This window comes from Besnoitia besnoiti, chromosome VIII (genome assembly GCF_002563875.1).
Source record: "Besnoitia besnoiti strain Bb-Ger1 chromosome VIII, whole genome shotgun sequence".
Lineage (NCBI taxonomy): Eukaryota > Apicomplexa > Conoidasida > Eucoccidiorida > Sarcocystidae > Besnoitia > Besnoitia besnoiti.
The window spans coordinates 2752230-2770426 of record NC_042363.1 but is presented as its reverse complement, the minus strand read 5'-3'; the positions used below and the strand labels follow the sequence as shown (position 1 = coordinate 2770426).

Here is an 18197-nt window from a genome sequence, read left to right as displayed (position 1 = left end):
CGCGGCGTCTGTCTCGGTGTGCGCCCGTCGCCCTCTTCGCGGTCAGCTCGTCTCTCCTGTTCTCTCTTTGAACTCTTCTCAGTGCCCGCGTCGCCGCGGAAGTCTCCCACGCACAGCGGCTTTCCGCTGGCCTCCTGCGGCAGCAGGCTCGGCTTCCCTCAAGGAGAAGGGGACTGCTCCAGAAACAAGAAAAGGGCAGGAAGAAGGCGGCGACCGCGTCGAGAGCCACGAAGGTATGCACAGCAAGCGCGCGGCGCACTGAACGGAAAACGAAATTGTGCCAGCGGGTCGCGGTTCTTCTTTACCGCGGATTTCAGCCGCCAGGGGCGCCAGCGAGGAAGAAGCTTAAAGAAAAAGCCTGGAGAGAAGAAGACTGACGATGTGTGTAAACGCGCAAGAGATCGGGAGGGAAAGAACCGCTCGCGTTGTCTCCTACGAGACAGAGGGACGGCAGAAACACTTGAGATCGACGCCGAGCCCGCCGAATGCTGACGCGGGAAAAGAAGAAGGGTCTGATGCAGAGAGTTTATACCCGCGTTGGTGACTCGAAGAGCGAGTTACCGAACCACAATTATATAACTGTAAAGAAACAATTTCATATAGAGCGGCAGATTGTGTGCCGCATGCACGCGCGCCCAGGCGAGTATGCAACCGCACCAACGTCGCCTTTATGAGATTTCCATCATTTTTCGTGCTTCGGAACCACGGCATTACTCCAGTTTTGCTGTTTCAAAGCAGGCGACTTGGTTCCATAAAAGGTTTCGAGCTCTGAATTGCCTTCAGATTCGACAAGAAAACAAAGATCTCGGGGTCGACGCTGGGGCTCTGTGTGTCTTGAGAGACAGGTGTCTCCTCGCCGCGGTGAGGCCCCTTGAGTGAGTCAGAGACACGGTCGGAAAACAGGCCTCTAAATTTTGAAAAAGCTATACAGTATTATTCGCATCATATTTGGATTCACTTTCTATTCACTGAAAGTTGTACTGCCACAGGGAAAGAGGTTGAAATTCAGGAGGATGTTTTTCTGCTAGAACTCGACTCTGAACTCCGAGAAGCATGTCGAGGTGTAAGCATATCCTGGACGATTGAGAGACAGGACTCAATGATCGGATGGCTCGCATGCACGAATTCACCGATGTGCAAACTGAGCTTGCAAGCTGAAGCTGAGTCAAAGAACTCGCACGTTTTGGCCATTTCATCAGCGGATAGAGAGATGCAAAGCAGGTGAATCTTCAACCAGCTATATACGTAAAACGTAAGAGGAGAAATTCACCTGAAAAGCGAGCCTACCCGACGTGAAATCGTAGACAGCGGATCTACCTCGACCTCTCTTTGCGCCTTCCGTCCCTAGGCGTGCTTCTTTAATCCTCACTGAACATAATGTCATCTGCATCCCCCGCGTGCATGACCCCCTTCTTTCTCGCACTCTGACTGAAAACAGGTTCGTCTACGAAGATCGTTAGGCAACTGTTACGAAGCATGACTTCGCTGAGTGCTCATCTGTGGCTCTGACATCTAACAAAGCCTTAACTTCTCTGGAGTACTCGATATAGCAATAAAAAGGAAAAACCGAAAATGCGCTGCGCACCCAAGGCCATCTGGGCCGCCTCACACGCTCCGCGTGGCATCGCATAATTTTACGAGACTGGAAAGATTTTTCTGCTGACATAATCGAAAGGTCTGCCAACAACAGAAACGAATCAAAAAACCGACAGCCGAAACAACCTCGGCCCTGTAGCGCCTGCCAACACACATTGCAGCGCAGAAATAAGTTTTTGCATACATTTACACGTATATATAAATATATATACACGTATATACTTATGTGGATAAATGCTCATCCCCCGCGGGCTTAACAAAGAAACCAAACTCGTGTCCGCAAGAAAACAGCTCCTGGCTGCTAACCGAGACTCGTGCACCCGCATGCAGAAATGTATTCGCATGTAAATATAATATATATATGTGCATGCATGTAGATTTACGCTGTCCGGTGAGGCTCCCTGCCTCTCCCTCCCTCGCTTCAGACTTTGGCAGCACTGGGCGCGTGCGCAGTGCGCGCCGCTCGCAGAAACCTTGCTCTGTGTGCGAGACCCAGCTGGCCTGCCTCCCTCACTCTTCGATGAACTAGTGGATCGCTGGCAGTCTGCGCCGCTTCACTCTCCGCGCTCAGAAGTCCGCCCTCTCGCTAAAGCGTGGACTGGAGTCGGCGATCTGCTCGCGGCCCTCCAGTGAGCAGCGCGGCGTGAAGACCCGCATCCTCTCCCCTCCCCGCTGCTTAGTTTCAGTTTGCGCAGCCTGCTACGCCTGCAGTGCTTGCCACTGGGCGTCTTTTTCCACCAACGGAGGCAGAGCGACCCCGCCACGCAGCCCGCAGCCCCCAGGGGCCTCGCCTCAACGCAGATTTGTTGCAGCGGAGTGAACAGTGCGGCGCTATGCGCGCGTGAGTGCCTGCCTCTATACAGAAGAACTCGACGAAACGCGCAGCATGCGGAGGGTGCATGCGCAGTCATCTACGCACGTCCTGCAAATACATGCATCTATGTATGTGTAGGCATACAAGTGTGCATACGTATGCAGATTTTATTTGGAGGTCTGCAAGGGTGGGAGTGAGGGGCTTGGTGCAGCTCCGTCGCCTGCAGAGGGAAGTGCGTTCGTTTGCCCGTGCATGCGCTCGACGCGGCGGCGCCACGGGGTAATGTCGAGCTTGACGGAGGCCTGCTGGGGGACTTCCTCAGGCTTCCAAGAGAACTTGAAGTGCGCGTTGTGGAAGAAGGGCTTTGTGAAGTCCGGGAACATCTGCGTCGTACTCTCGTCGATCCGCAGCGAAGGATTCAACTGCATGTCGTCGCCTAAAAACAACGTGCGCCGCAGGACAAGTCAAGATTCGTCTTCGCCCTTCCCTCGCGCTGGCGAATCACGCACAACCTGAGCCCTCACTAGAGCACACCGAAACACTCTGGTCCGATTGCTGCGACTCCCGCCCCCCCCGTCCCCCCCAGGTGCATCTCTCATCCGCCTTGCTCAGGATCTGCTGTCGCCTGGCTCCCAGCCCCGGCGCACCGCGACAGCCGAGGCGCGTCGCCACGGCTTTCCTCTTTGACTTCCAGAAATTGTTAGAAATTTTATGAATTTACCTGCGAGCAAGTTGGGGATCGGAAGGCGCCACGCGTACTTGGACTCGCCCATCTCCCAGCGCTGACTCTGGCTCGGTGGCCTGAACTCGCGGACGCGCGCAGAGTGCGTCACGTTGTGCTTGGTGATGTCCGGATTCTTCGCGAGCTCAATTGAGGAGCGAAGCATCTTCACGGCGTCGGGAACGCCATCCTCCAACGTCACAATCGCTTTCTTGAACGTGCAGCCAACGCGATAGTAACGCACTGCGCCGCACGACATGAAAACCGCAGAAAAAAAGCGCAGATGAAAATGCACAGCGTATTTGAGGCAAGAAAAATCATACACACATATATGCCTTGTCGCGGAGTGCATGAGCATAGAAGTATATGTACATATATAGAGAGACATAAAAAGAGAGACATATGAAAATGCATCTCTGCAATCCCGGTTCGCTCACGTAGCGTGTAGAATGTAAAGCTGTCAACTGCCGTTTGTCTGAACAGGGAATTCCTGTTTTCCATGCTTCGCGATTTTTGCATCCGGACGTCGCGCCATAAATCTGCGAGACGCCTTTCCCTCTGTTCTCACTCATCGAGAATTCAGAGATTTTACGCAGAGACCTCAGAAAGGCCTCCGCCGCGAAGACACCTCGCTTCCGGCATGCATGCAATGGAAATTGATGGCGTTATTATCATGCATGCATATAAAACACATATCAACCGCCCAGACTCTACAGGACAACCGAACTCGGTTTCCGCATATACATAAATATATTCTAGATAAATATATATATTCCAAATATGTGTGCAGTCTAATTATGTAGAAATTATATATATATTCGGGTTAGGGTGATTTTTCTGTCGCTTACTGGAGGGTTTCGGTCCGAAGAGGTCGCGTCTTCTTCTCGGCACGACGATGAGCGTAGAGACCTTGAGGACGCGCGCGCCGTAAATCTTCTCCAAGTAACTCTGAATCTCGAACTTTGTCAGGTTCACGGGGACTTTCAGCGCGATGCGCCGGCGCTCCAAAAAGGCGCCCGTCCGATGCACACTAAACACTTGCCAGGGAAAAAAAACGTTCCTGAAAACCGGAAAAGAAAGACAAACATGCGAAAGCCAAACACTGTCGAAACCTAATACATGCACGACATATTGTATATACATATATATATGGATGTAGATACATATGACTGTAGATACAGATATTTCAAGCATACGTGTGGAGGGCCGCGCAACTCGGCATGCGAGTGAGTGGCGGCCTTCCGCTCGGGTTCAGTCCTGCGCGATATCTGTTCTGTTAGGAACTCTATAAAGAACCATGCACCGCGTCGCCGCGTGCGACACCGCGCCCTGCAACTCACCGCGGCGTCTTGGGGGGCGTGAAGCGCGCAGCCGAGAGGAACAGCGCCATCTTCGTCGCTCTGTTTGAAGAAAAGTGTCTCAACGGGAGAGGGTGCAGAGCCGGATGTGCTTCGGCCCCTGGTTCTGGCGCCGTCGCTCTGTCGAGCCCGACTCCTGGTTTTCTCGCGTGTGCGCGAGGAAGAAAACCGAGGATACACAAATGCAGGAAAGAGTCGCCTCACAGGCCCCACAGGGAGCAAAGAAGAGGAGCGAAAAGAAGGTCAGGAGATCCCCAAAAAACCCTCTGCGCACAGAGAGGACAAGAGGAGAGGCGTGGACAGCGCTCTGCGCCGACAACAGAGGACTGCGAAGAGGAAGGGGAAGCAGAGGATGCCCGTAGGGCAATCTTACGAGGACACTGGATCACTGGATCGAGGAAGAGAAGGCCTGTCGCTTCACGACGGTTTGCCTGTGGGGGGGCCCTGAGAGTCAGGAGGAGACAGCGAGCGACGGAGAAGAACGGAAGGAAGAGTGCGGACAGAGGGGACCACGGGAAGAAGGGGCGTCTGCAAGAAGCTCGCGTGACCTTCAAGCCGGCGCAGCGAGAATTCACAAGAGAACGAGAGGTTCCTGTCTCCTCTCGCGTGGTCTCTGAGTTGCGCTGCCTCTCGTTTCTAGTTCTTTCTCTCAGCGCCGTTTCCTCGCTCCGGGCGCGGCGGAAATGCGTCCCTCGAAGCCGCGGGTCTGGAAAGAGCACTCCGTGCCGGAGAAATTCGCAGCGGGAGAGAAGCGGCTTTTTCGTGCGTTGACGCGGACGACGCAGAGAAAGAACGAAGAAATGAAAACGAGGCGCTCTAGTGAAGCGGGCTGCAGAGAAGAGCTGAGCCGACACAGGTGCGGTTGACAGAAGCGGAACAGAATCTTAGCGCCCGAGAGGAGACTCTCACGTCGAAGCGAAAATCAAGCGGGAACAAACTCGACACATTCGAGGAGGGCAACGCTGGTATGAAGACCGGAGTTAGTTCGGTTGTCGCCAACACCCCGTTGACATGTACAGGGGCTATGCAGCCTCGCGCGCGCACACACGGTCCCGGAGAGTTCTTGCATCTCCTTCTTCTTGACTCCTCCACTCCCGCGCGTGACTTTCAGTCTTCTGGTCGAATTTCTGTCGCCCTCACGGGGTGTATGTACAACGAAAAGGCGCGCCAGCCTCTTAGGCTCACATGCAAACGGCAAGAAACACGCGCGAGCAGGAAAAGCAGGCCGAGCGCGCGTCGTCTTTTACGAGAATGGCTCTGGTCTCCTCCTCTGCCTGGACGCGTGGCCATTGTCGCGCGTTCTTCGTCTTGTCTTTGCTTTGCGGCGGTTCTCCAGCGAGATGCCGTCGCCAGACTCGGAATACTCCCGCGTGGTTGAGCCTTGCGCACCCCGCGTTCTGTGAGGAAGACCGCACCTTCTTCCACGTTTAGACTCCGCGAGGCTGAGGTACGCCGAGACCGGTGTGCTGTCGAGTCCTCGCCTCCCACCGCTCTGTACCGGTAGATGCACACGACCGGCATGCCCTGAAAAGACAGCTGCAGAGAAAAGAATCGTGCAACTCGACGAAGCTTTCAGTTTCAAGCGTTTCCTGGACTTCCGAATCCCTTACCGCAGAGAGTAGAGGCCAATACTCTCCTTTTCGAGGCCGGGTTGCGCCGCGACTCAAGACACCGACACCGACATCGAACTGAGTTTCGCGACACCGTCATCCACGGCCAGAGTGCGTGAATACCCAAACATCTGAAGAAGTCTGTCTGGGCTGCTGCATCTCGTGTTATCCTTGTCGTGTTTCGCTTCTCGTGTTTCTCTTCCCGTGTTTTTTTGTTTTCGTCATCTTTCACCTTCGCGGCACGAGCTTCGCTTCCACCTCCGCAACTGCATCATCCTCAGAGCAGAGATCTGCATTCGTTGTTCCGCTTGTCGGGAGCAGGAACAGCGACAGAGGCGGTCCGACGTTCATCCGCAAGGACTGTTTAGCTGTCTGCTTCATTCTCTTTCGCAGATTGCATTGCTCCTTCTGGTTTTTCCTGCTCGCGGACGACACCCGCCCCTTCTCAGAGAGCAGGCGACGTCTCACAAGCGCGGTTCCCCACTTGTTCACCGCACGGCTTTGCGCGACACGTGGCTCGAGGTCCTCGATCTCCGTCCCTGTTCATCTTTGCGTTGTCTCGAGCTCTCTTGCAGCGCTCTTCCTGCTCCTCTTCTCCGGTTTTCCTTCTGCAAGCTCCCTTTTCCTCTCCTCGCCACTCTGCTTCACAGTCTTGGCTTGCGCCTGCTTCACAGCCCCGGCAGAGGCTATTCCTCTCTCCGGATCCCGCACCGTCGAGTTCTCCTCTTGCTTCTCCAGTCTCTCCTTTTCCACCGTGGTAACTCACCCCTCTCCCGCTCCTCTGTGCTTCCAGAGTCGCGTCCCTCTCTCTCTCGTCGCCTTGTTTTCGCCTCGTCTTTCCTTCTCTCCTCCTCTCTCTCTCCCTCTCCGCTGTCTCTCTTGCTGCGTCGCTGCCCGCCTGTTTGCCATCTGCTTTAGGAAGCTTCCTCCCTGGAGTTTTTTTGAGTTTTTTCGCGGATTTTCTCCGGATTTCTAGCGTTGACCTCGGCAAGATGTTGCCTCGCAACAAAGCCAGCGGCAGTCTCGGTCCGCTCGCGGAAAACTCTTCGATGGCCTTCCATCGCGGCGGCGCCTCTGCGACCGGCGCCGCGGGGCGGCGACGCGCCGGCCGCCAGGAGCTCCGCGAAGAACAGAAAATGGAAGTCAAGGAAGCGTTCGATCTCTTCGACACCGACAAAACTGGACGGATTGACTACCACGAACTAAAGGTACCGCCAAAATGGCAGCCCAAACTCCGCAGTGAATATCTATCTATCTATGTATATGCGCATATTCATTTATGTATGTATGTGAATATATTCATATGTATACATGTGGGTATCTCTCCGCTTAGTGCAGGCGAGGTTGGGAGAGCCGTGGAGGCGCGACAAACTAGAGGCGTGCGAGGCTGCCGAACGCTACAAGGGGAGTTTAAGGGAAGCTTGATTTGGTCCGATTCTCACGTTTTTTTTTCATGTGTCTGCATGCGTGCCTGTACGTATTGCTAGCCTCGTAATTTGTAGGTGAGCCGCGGAGATGGGGAAAAAAGGAAAAGCGCTTTGAAGCCGTGTAGGCTGCGTGTTTTAATAGAACTAGCGTCTTTCTTTAGATCTTCCACATGTTTAGTCGAGTATTTCCTCACCCAGATACAGATTTAAGTAGGAATATATGGCAGTTCGGAGTGGTAACTACGGGAAGTCATTGCACACGTTATCCCCTTTTGTTGCAGGTGGCGATGCGAGCTCTCGGTTTCGAGGTGAAGAAGGCGGAAGTCCTCGAGCTGATGCGTGCCTACGACAAACAAAACACCGGGCAAATTGACTACAGCGACTTCCTAGAAATCAGTGAGCTAAATGCAGTTTTCGAGCTCTATTCTCGGGGCTTTCCTTTCTATTTCTGTAACACTTTTCTATTCAGATAAATCACTCGTCTCTTCCGGCATTTATATATGCACAAATATGTAGATGCCGACTGTGAGGATTGGCTTGCATTCCGCGCATACATACATACATACATACATACATACTTACATACATACATACATACGTACATACATACATACATATAGATGTGATATGAACCTGTCTATATACATATATATGTATTTATCTGACATGACGTTGGAAGAGCAAGGGTTCAGTCAGTCTCAGTTTCGCGCATTTTTATTTCTTTATTCTCGTCAGTGACTCAGAAGATCCTCGAGCGCGATCCTGCGGAAGAGATGGCGAAGGCCTTCAAGCTGTTTGACGACGACGATACAGGGAAGATTTCTCTGAAGAACTTGCGACGCGTCGCGCGAGAGCTGGTAAGGACAGTTTCCTCGTTGTTTGCATGCCTTCCTGTCGCGCATTTGGCTCTCTGCATAATGCCTTCGCCGGAAACGCGTCTGTTGCTTTCCCTTTTCCTCTTTTTCCTCGCGGGCGGATGGGCTGCCTCTCCGCGTTCCCTCATGTTGCGGAGTCTGCTTAAGCGACGAGACTGTTTTGCCTTCGCGACGTTCACAGCGCGACCTTTCTCTTGTCATCTGCGGTGAATTTTTTACTCTTGCTTTCTTTTCCGCCGTATCAGTTTGAACTTCCGCGCGCTCTTCCCGTCCTCCTCATCGGCAGCCCACTGGCCTCTCGAGAGACTCAGCGTGTTTTTCTTTGCGTCTGTCCTGGTGCGCGTCTCTCGCCTTTGAAGCGGTGTCGACATTTTCGAGTTGTGCGTTCTCGTTTCTTGTCGGCAGGGCGAAAACCTTTCTGATGACGAGCTGCAGGCGATGATTGACGAGTTCGACAGAGACTGTGACGGCGAAAGTAAGTTGTCTCGGTTCTCTTCGGCCGCGAAAAGAGTCTCGTTCTTATCCCCGTCTGGCTCTCGCTGTCCGCCGCAGTCTCGCCCTAGCCGCGCTGCTGTCGATTGTTTTCTCTTCTGTCGATGCAGGTGCACTTTGTTATCGTTGCTTCTCATTCACGCGTTCCTTGCTTCCTTCGGTTTATGGCTTTCCGTCCGCGGAGGGACGAAGCGCGACCCTCGAAAAGATGACCTCACTTCACCCAAGCTGTTTTCGGGCATTCCAAAAACGCGCAGCAAACTGCAGCAGAGGAGACGAATCAAGTGTGCTGCTAATCATGCGTCCATTGTTTTGATCCATTTGGCCTCCTCGACTGCAGCTTTTTCGGCGTTTGAATGGTGACGCGTCTGTGTGTCGTCGCTGTAATGCGTCCGCAGTCAGCCAAGAGGAGTTCTTCGCGATCATGAAGCAGACGAGCCTCTACTGAAGACAGCCTCGCCTCGCCGAGAGTCCTCTCCCCCTCCTTCCGCCTTCCCTTCTTCGCTTGCTTTTTCCTCTCTCTCGCGAATGCGCGGCTCTTCTCGTTCTTTCCTTTCGGATAGCTTCTGGAAAGCTTCGACTCCTGCGATACAGACGCGCCTTATCTGTTCATCTTATCCAGGCTTGAGTCATCTCCACTGCATGCGTATATATACAGTTGTGCATTTCCGTGTCTGCGTGGCTTTGGCGTCCTCATCGCTGGTGCATGTATGCGGCGCCGCGGGGACAATTTAATCAAAAAGTTTTGAGAATCCCCTCTCGCTGAGCATAAGTTATGCGTTCGTATTCAATTCGTGCATGCGCACATGTGCAAATCTATACAGCCATGGTGAGTGTGAGGCGGTGCGCGCAGGAGGCGTCTCTTCGATGGGATGAAACAAAACAAATGAGGGAGTGTAAAATTTCCGCTCCACTCTCGCGGCGAGCGTTTCTGGTTCCTGCGAGGCGCAATTTAGTTTTTTCTTGGCGTTGAACACTCTTCAAGCGACGGAATTCTTGTAAATCATTATTTTCTCTGCGTCAAAAGCGACATGTCCCACGAAGCAGCGGTTGAGGCGAGAAAAAAAGGGGATAAAAAGAGCCAGTCAGTCGCAAAGAGAAAAATGCCGCGCGAGGACGGCAGCAAGAAACGAGCATGCCGCACTCCTCGTGCACTTATGCTGCGAATCAAGTCCTGGTTTACGTAGAAAGAAAAAAGACTAAAACAAAGATACTTAGAAAAATAAACTCCCGCGGGCTAAGCGAAAAACCACGCGGCGCCAGTTAGAAGAACCACGCAGATCCGCCCCGAACGAAGCATGCATGCACGCATTTAATCAGTTTTTCGAAGCACAAAGCACGTTTGACATTTGCCGAATACGCATTCCTCAGGGAGAGTCTATCGCGCGTCCTCTCTTCATTCCGCGAAACGCTGCGGGGTATCAGTCCGTCGTCTTCCTCCTCCTCTGCATTCTTCAGAAACACGACTCAGGTTCCACCTGAGCGTCGAGGCCGCCGAGCAACTTCTTAACATCTGAGAACACAGTCACCACACAATCCGATGGCACACGCATACAAATCTACAAGCCGGCATATATATATGTATATACGTATGCACATGTAAACATAGATACTCAGGTATAGAGCAGACGCGTATATATAGTATATATATAAAGTACATATATACTTTTATACATGCTACAGAAGTCTAGCGCACACCAGAGACTGGTCTCATCGCTCCGCCCCTCCCCCCCCCCTCCCCCGCCGCCCGCTGCGTGGATGAACATACATCTCGCTGGCGGGCTAGCCCACGCGCAAGGCACTCCTTCGGTCGAGAAGAAATGCACTTCATCGACTGAAACGAGACAATATGGTGAAATGAATCTCAATAGGCACGCGCAGCGTGTCGAACTCTACAGACTTATGCGAGCACGGTCCGCAGACGCGAGTTCACTCACACTGCATTTCTTCAGTCACCGCTTTGAGGAGGCCGTGGAGAAATCTGTCGCGGAAAAACTCGACGTAGGGCGCGAGCGACGTCCGCTGGTGCGGCGGCAGATGCGCGCGGGCAGGATCATCAAACTGCCGCCGCAGGAGTGCTGAAAAGAGAAAACGAATGACTCCGAGGACGCCTGCGTCTCGCTCGACATCCACTCGAGGCGAAGACGCCCGACGAACTCCGAGCGAAATCGGTTTCCAAAAGATTCACGAGACTTTCGAGAGACTCTAAATTAGCAAGCTCAATTCATCCACTCGAAAAACCTCTTGACGCTGCCTGTTGCTCTCGAAGGCACGACGCGACGCGGCCCTGAAGCACACTCTCTCCCCGCGCTCCTGTTCGCGGTCAGCCGGTCAGCATTTGCTCCCCACTTCCTCACGCCCCGCTCTCGTCTCTCTGTTTCCCTCGCGCTGCTTCCTTTTCCGCTGACAAGATAGATGCCTGTGTGCGTGTGATGTCTCCATCTTCCTCTACGGAAATGTATCAAAAAGCGACGATTAGAAATAATCACCGCTCACTCAAAGTCGGTACGCGCGCGGGATCGAACCCCGAGCTGCTGGCGACGCCGCCCCTCGGGTTACTCTCGACGTCCAGAGGCACGCAAATTCGTCCTGGAAAGCGCCAACATAAAACGGGAAAAAGAAAAAAATAGAATGAAATGCCGAGCAGCATTGAAAACGCCCTCACTCCAGAGGTGGCGGCGAAGGAGCGCGGCGCGAGTCTTTTTTTCTTCGACGCAAGAGGCAAGACGGAAAGCGACGGCGGAGTTCGAGCCCTACAGCGAGCGTACCTGTGCCGTGATGAACGCAGAAGGGGGACTTGAGAAGATGGCCGATGTCCTTGCTGAAACAGAGAACATGGCGACAGCAGAGAGGTGTTTGCGGGAGAGAAACACGAAACGAAGACAACGGCACGAAGCGCACTCAAGTAGAGGGGCTCCGCATGTCGGGGCGAAGGCAGCCGACCGACACAGAAACGACGCGCGCGTTGGAGAGGAGAAAACGCACTCCAAAACGCAGACGAGACGAGAAGAAAGGAAAGGTACGCCAGCAACAGAAACGGCAAAAGGTTCAGCGCAAGCGAGCAGCAAGCGACGCAATGCCAAAGGAACCTCAGCCCCGAGTGAATCCCCAAAGAAGACTCGAAACAAAGGCGCGCTGATGGTGAGCACGCTCGCCTCAAGCAGGCCGTCGTAGTTCCTCATCCACCCTCGCGCGCCACCTCCATTTTCTATCGCACGTCGCAGACTCTGTTCTCTTGTGCGTACTTCGGCATGTCTACTCAGACCTTCAAGGTGTAAACCAGAAGCCCTACTCGTAGTATATCCTCCCCAGAAAATTGTCGTTTATATAAGCCTAGGGATCCCATTTTAGTAAGTGTAATATGGCGTCTAGCTTCAGCCGAGGAGACACAGTCCGTCAGCCACCCCATTCCTCCCTCCTCCCCCCTCGAGACACGCGTGGTTGTGCGCGCGGGATCTCTCTCGTCGGTCATTTCCGATCGCTCTCGTGCGTCGTCCTCCGCTTACGCGTTCGACTTGCCTCGTTACAAAAGGCCTCTACAGCGTACCTGACATTGATATCAAGTCTGGGGTAGGAGTAGGCCAGCACGATTTCCTTGATGAAGGAGGGAATTTTCTTCACGTCTTCGACGCCGCCGCGGAAGTCCCTCGGGGGGGGGCATCCGGCGACGGCGCAGAGCTCGTTGAAGAGCTCCTCGGAGGAGAATCGCTTCTTCTCGCTCGACAGCCGGCGCTTGATCCACGCATGCATGTGCGACTTCGCCACTGCGAAGGGCGAAGCAGAGCTCTCCGCGCCGCGCCTCTCGGGCTTGGAGGTCTTCCAGTTGGTGCGCCCGGAGTTAGCGCCCGCGCCGTCCGCCAAGTCTGGCAAGTAATTCAACAACTTCTGATAGTGACGCTGCCCTCTGGTGTCCTCCGCGAACTCAGATGAGGTCGCCGCAAGCGGCGCGTCGCTCGCGAAGAAGTCCTGCTCCACCAGCAGCTTGTGAAAGCGCTGATACGCCAGACTGAAGGCGCGGCTGCAATCGAGGAGAAACGAAAACGAAGATGGAAACGCACACAAGGCGTTCGAGGACAATTGCGAAACGCGCTCTTGGATATCCTTCGTGAGAAGTGCATATTTTTTTGATGACAAAAGATAAAAACGATGAACAAGTCGGAAGCCTGGAAGAGAGAAAGCTGCGCAGGAAGGAGCCCGAGCCGTCACACGCGCGCAGAGGTGACGCTCAACGAAACAAAACAGAAGAAAGCGGCAAATGAATAGAAAAGGGATCGTGATAGTTTTTCTCGTTTCTGCTGCTTAAACGCGCGGCGGAGACACTTACTCGACGAAATAGGGCTGCACGCGGCCGCCGCGCAGCATCACCACCTTCATCTGCTGGTTCGTTCCCTGAAAAAACAAAAACAGCATCGCCGCGCAAACGGAAGCAAGCACGTGCTAGAGATTCCAGTCGCGTCACAAAAAAATAAACAGCGGCGAGCAGTGCAGACTCACCCCAATCGCCAGCGACGACACGAAGAGAGAGGAAACCGTCCCGACAGACGAAGACGGAAAAGAGGATATTCTATGCATCCTTGCCAGAGTGTGATTCAGCGTCAACAACAGAAAGAAAGCCATCTCTCCCTTTCGGAGATCTCCGTCTCGCAGTCTTCTTCTCTACAGTCTTCTTCGAGGGACGCCCAACCCTACTTCCTCGGCGTCGCCCTCTCGCTCGCTCGTGCACGTCTCTCTCCCTCTTCTCCCTCCAGCATTTTTCCCTTTCGTCAATGGCTACCCCGAGTCCCTCGCAACGCATGCGCGAGTCTTCTTCAGGCGCGCTGCTTCCCCAGTCTCTCCAGATTTTTATTTTCTAAAAATATCCTTCCCGCCGAATCTCGTGCCGCTTACCGTGCAAAGGTTGAGGTATTCGCAGAGCTGCGCACGGCCGTCGGTCGGCAGCAGCCTCGCAGAAGAGTCGCAGACCTGCAGGCGACATTCACACGGAAAAAACGTCGATGCATGCGATTCGCTTGGCAGTTTCGCTGATTCGTGCAGATTTCTCTTGAATATTTCCTTCCTGTCGCGTGCCTCATTTCGCGGCTCACTCACCCAGCAGTGAACTCCACGACGACCGGAGTAAACCCAGAGAATGTTTTCGAATCCGAAATCCTCTCGCAGCGCAGTGTCCAGCAGGGAGATCGCCACATCCAAAAATGCCCTGAACCCGCACACAGAGGTCATTCCAAGCGTACGCCGTGAGCGCAAGTTTCGGGAAAACCAACGGAGATATGAAATTCCATATGCATACGAATATATGTAACTATATATGTGTATATGTACGGATTCTCTTACCAGCACTTCTGGCATACGCGCTTGTCGGTGCAGCACGTGCGGATGTCGTCGTAGTCGTTCATATCGATATCGAAGACCAACTCCTGCCGCAAAACGCGAAAAAACGAACAAGTCGCATTTATCAAACGCGCGTCCTCGACGAGCGTTGGCTCGCTGGGAGACTTGAGAGCCACGCGCGGCTAAACCTGCGATACACGAATATATCGTCGACTGCATATTCGCGTCTAAATGCCACCAAAGCATGCGACTCTTAGGTTTTCCATGAAACCCATTTAGACGAAGAGGCTCTAGGCCCCAGCTAGGCTTGAGAGAAACGCAGAAGACGAGTGACGCCTCCTCAGCAGGGCGAGCCAAACCAGGGAGGCCACGAAGGCTAAACGCACTTTCTGCTCGGGTTTGAAGGCTGTCTGAAAGGTGTCTTTCTCAGAGACAGGCACAGAGTACACTGCGCCGAAATCGAACTTGAAGCAGACCAGCGACGACATGTCCTTCAGCCGCTCCTTCATCTCCTCGACAGTCCTGAAAGACTGGATACGCGCCGCGAACGCCAGAGACGGAAAGCCATGCACAAAGCTGTGCCCAGCCGCCGCTCGAAAAAACGCAGACAACAGACTTCGGAGCGAAGAAGGAAGATGCGCAGCACACACACACGCGAGCGAATGCCCTCGTCAACTTCTTAAGAGACAAAAAATTTCTTCCCCTCTCTCTCTAGACTGTATGCGCGTGAAGAACGCTACGGCAGAGATCCCGCATGAAGGAGAGAACGGCACATGTGTCTCCCCCTGCTTCTCTTTCTTCTCGTCTGTGGCCGAGTGTATGTACACCGCGCACCTGCCATCTGAGGAAGAATTCCTCGCCGCTGTCGACGCCGCCCGGCTTGCGGCACGTGAAGCAGACTTCGCGTTTCGCGAGGAAGAGCGGGTCGTTTGTTTCAGTCTCTGGCAAATGCGGAGAGTTTTTGTACGTCAGCCACTTCGAGAGCTCGCCGAAGGGGAACAGTTTGTCTGTGTGCGTACCCCACAGAGCAGACTAGGCAGCAACGTGTGAATTTCAAGCGAACGCGCGAGAAGAAAAAAAGACACAAGACGCCGACGACGGCGGAGCCGCGCGACCGCCGCCGTAAAAGTGGAATCGAACCCTGGCGTCGCGGACCCAGAAAAGAAAAAAAACAGAGGCAGAAGAAGCGCTTGATAACAGCAGGATGAAAACAGCCGAGAACTGGAAAACAGGACAACTCAAAGCAAAGTAAACGCGATAGCGAGAAAAAACCGACTAGAGAGAAGAAATTACCGACGCGCCGCGGAAAAGCAGGACAGATCACGAGGAGGAAAAGACGCCGTCACGGAAGGCTAGGAGAGACGGCAAGAGACAAAACAGCTGGGCGTGAGAAGAGAAAGAAAAAAACTCGGGTGGCGGCGGGTCGCCGGTAACGCGACAGGACAGTCTAAGAGCGAAAAGGTGACTGCATGTCCCTCTCTAAGATGAAAATAAAGTAGAAAAGAGAGAGAGGACACAGCCAACACAGAGAGGCCGGGAATGAGCTGCGAGAGCGGCCAAAAGAAGAAGAATAAAACGGCGCGAATGACGCAATGCAGCCACGAGGGACAGATCGCCAGGAGCGCGCAGGGTCGAATAACAGAGGAATAAACGAGAGATGCGAGAAGGGAAGCAGCCGCTCACCATAGTAGAAGAGAAGGTCTTTGTCTGCTACCGCCGCATCATGCGGCAGAGGCTCGTCGTTCTGCTGCACCATCTCTGAGTGTGTTTGAGGGTTTCCTAACTCAGTGTTTAGGCCGCAAGGCTTAGGCAGCTGCGTTCCGTTCCCGCTATAATCAGCCGCGACCCTGGCGAGAGGAGGAGGTTTCGGAGAAGACAAAGAAGAGAAAAAAAGGGAGAGAAAAAGGCGGGCTTTAGATAGACAGGACGGTGTGCAGGCGGAGACCGAGACACTGCTGAAAAATCGCGGGCGGTCCAGCAGAGAATGAAGGCATGTCTCCGCGAGAAGAGAAGAAAGCGCGCCCTGTATCTGTCGTGTGTGGTTAGGAGCGAGACTACTATGCGGAGAACAAAAACCGGGAAAAAAGGGAAGAAAAACACAAGACGCAAGAGGGTGTCTCGACAGACTGCACAGCGCGTGCGAAGAGCGACACCAGAACGAGACAGAAGATGGAAAGATGCGCGCCGAAACGAGGCCCTCGCTCTCAAAGAATGCAATGGAAAAACGAAGTAGAAGGCGATATCATGCCCTGCAGGTGAAGCAGCTGCGAGATTTGAATGGAACGCGAGAAAAAAAAAAGCAGACAGCATGCAAATCGCCGCACAGCTTCTCGCTGCACATGCTCCAGAAGGAAGAAACGCGGGCGACCTAAATGCGTCGTTTCATTCACTCCGAACCCACGTGTCTATTTTACTACAGAAAGTCAACTCAGAAACGGCTGGGTTGGAGCCGTATAAGGCGCAACAAACGCGGAACTCTCCGCGGCTGGCCTCGGTGTGTTCCTTCGCCCATCGAGCCCGCATGCAGAGACAGCATCGAAGCGACTATCAGACAGCAGCCTCACGCACCGAATTTTCGCTGCAGATCTGTTAAAAACCCTCAGCCGCCGCCTCCACGCGTCTACATCATTGCTAGTGTGCGCATACAAAAGTCCATTCCCCCGTATTACTCTGCAGCCACACGCACGGTCGCGTGTGCGCTGGCGCCGCGGCCGCCATCAGAGCCCTACGTCTTCAGCGCAAGGCTCGCTGAAGCACTTTTGAGGACGCAGATCTCAGCTTTCAGGGGTATCTAATCACACACCCGCGCGCCGTAACGACGTATGTATCGACGTATGGATCGGTGTCTGTGTACGTGCTCGTTTATACGGCTATACAGGTGCCAACTGTGTGTCGCTGCGCAACGATGGTCGTTAGGCCCAAAGGCCAGAGTGTATAGACGCGATGTGCACTGCCCTATCCGTGTCTCTGCTAAGAGCCTCGTTCGTTTGCTAGACGTCCATCGCAAAGACTGCAGAGGGCTGACCTCGCCCGCAGCAATGCGCAGTATCGCACACGCGGGTTCTTATGCGCAGTTAGAAGCCGCGAGGCTCTGTGAGCTGCAGAAACGAAACCTGCCAGACCGAGGCGCAGTACACCACCACCCCACTGGACTGCTTCAGACAGCTAAAAGTGTTGGACTTCAATATCCTACTACATTAAGATTATTCCACATCGGTTATGTTCTAGGCGTAATAGATGGATTCTTGTTCTCACTCATCTTAACAGCGAGAGAAAACTAGTACTCGGATGCTAGTCTAATCAGTAGCATCGTACTTGGAGTTATCATCTATGAGGGTTCACTGGTATGGAGTTATCTGGGTGCGATAATTCAATCAAACCAAAAGCCGTATGTAAGAAAATTAAGCCAATTAGATAATATGGTAGATAGGGAAAAAACTGTCTCCAGACGTTCTTAACCCAGCTCACGTATTACATCTGACGGTGAACTAGCGTTCCTAACTGAATCTTGTTCAATAACAAGGGAGTAATGAGCCGACATGGAGGTGCTGATACAATCCGAGGATTAGAACTCCCAATATTTTCTGACCTGTTATCCCCGGTCCGACTGCGGAGTGTGTGGCACGACTCCCATTTGAGCGCTTGGCTGACGCAAAGCACCTCGTCTGTTTTCGCGCGCATGCATGTGCAGATGCTTGAATTCGAAGCCTCAGACACTTGCAGCGTGTCCTCAACTCTTCAGGCGAGTCTCCGCGCAAAGACCAGGCCTCGTTGGCCTTTATCAGCTGCATAATTACTTTCTAGCAAATGCAAGACAGCTCTACTCACTGCTTTGAGGTCCCCAATATATCCTATTTCGCCAGCGCTCCTCCCAAACACTCGCTTTCGGTAGTGACGCTTGGCGGGTCGAGCCTCTTCAGCCAAACATTGCGGCTCACACATGGGTGCGCCGCTGCCTAGACACTCGCGTCGATTT

The 18197-nt window shown here is 53.5% G+C and overlaps 3 protein-coding genes across 3 annotated transcripts; 1 reads left to right on the top strand and 2 right to left on the bottom strand.

Moving 5' to 3' along the window:
• Window positions 1-2577: 2577 nt before the first annotated feature.
• Window positions 2578-4521, bottom strand: BESB_085090 (putative 50S ribosomal protein L23; the record flags this gene model as incomplete). Its single annotated transcript, XM_029366859.1, has 4 exons — window positions 2578-2846; window positions 3132-3374; window positions 3980-4191; window positions 4472-4521. 4 exons carry the CDS (start codon window positions 4519-4521, stop codon window positions 2578-2580), a joined length of 774 nt encoding a protein of 257 aa, XP_029217319.1.
• A 2570-nt stretch (window positions 4522-7091) lies between these two features.
• Window positions 7092-9341, top strand: BESB_085080 (putative centrin; the record flags this gene model as incomplete). The annotated part of the gene is made up of 5 exons (XM_029366858.1): window positions 7092-7307; window positions 7808-7922; window positions 8262-8383; window positions 8807-8876; window positions 9292-9341. The coding sequence occupies 5 exons, from the start codon at window positions 7092-7094 to the stop codon at window positions 9339-9341; spliced, it is 573 nt and encodes a 190-aa protein (XP_029217318.1).
• A 1006-nt stretch (window positions 9342-10347) lies between these two features.
• On the bottom strand, window positions 10348-15977 carry BESB_085070 (putative small subunit DNA primase; the record flags this gene model as incomplete). The annotated part of the gene is made up of 12 exons (XM_029366857.1): window positions 10348-10406; window positions 10831-10971; window positions 11390-11482; window positions 11662-11714; window positions 12441-12911; window positions 13218-13282; window positions 13781-13855; window positions 13982-14090; window positions 14225-14307; window positions 14608-14751; window positions 15056-15228; window positions 15905-15977. 12 exons carry the CDS (start codon window positions 15975-15977, stop codon window positions 10348-10350), a joined length of 1539 nt encoding a protein of 512 aa, XP_029217317.1.
• Between the last annotated feature and the right edge of the window lie 2220 nt (window positions 15978-18197).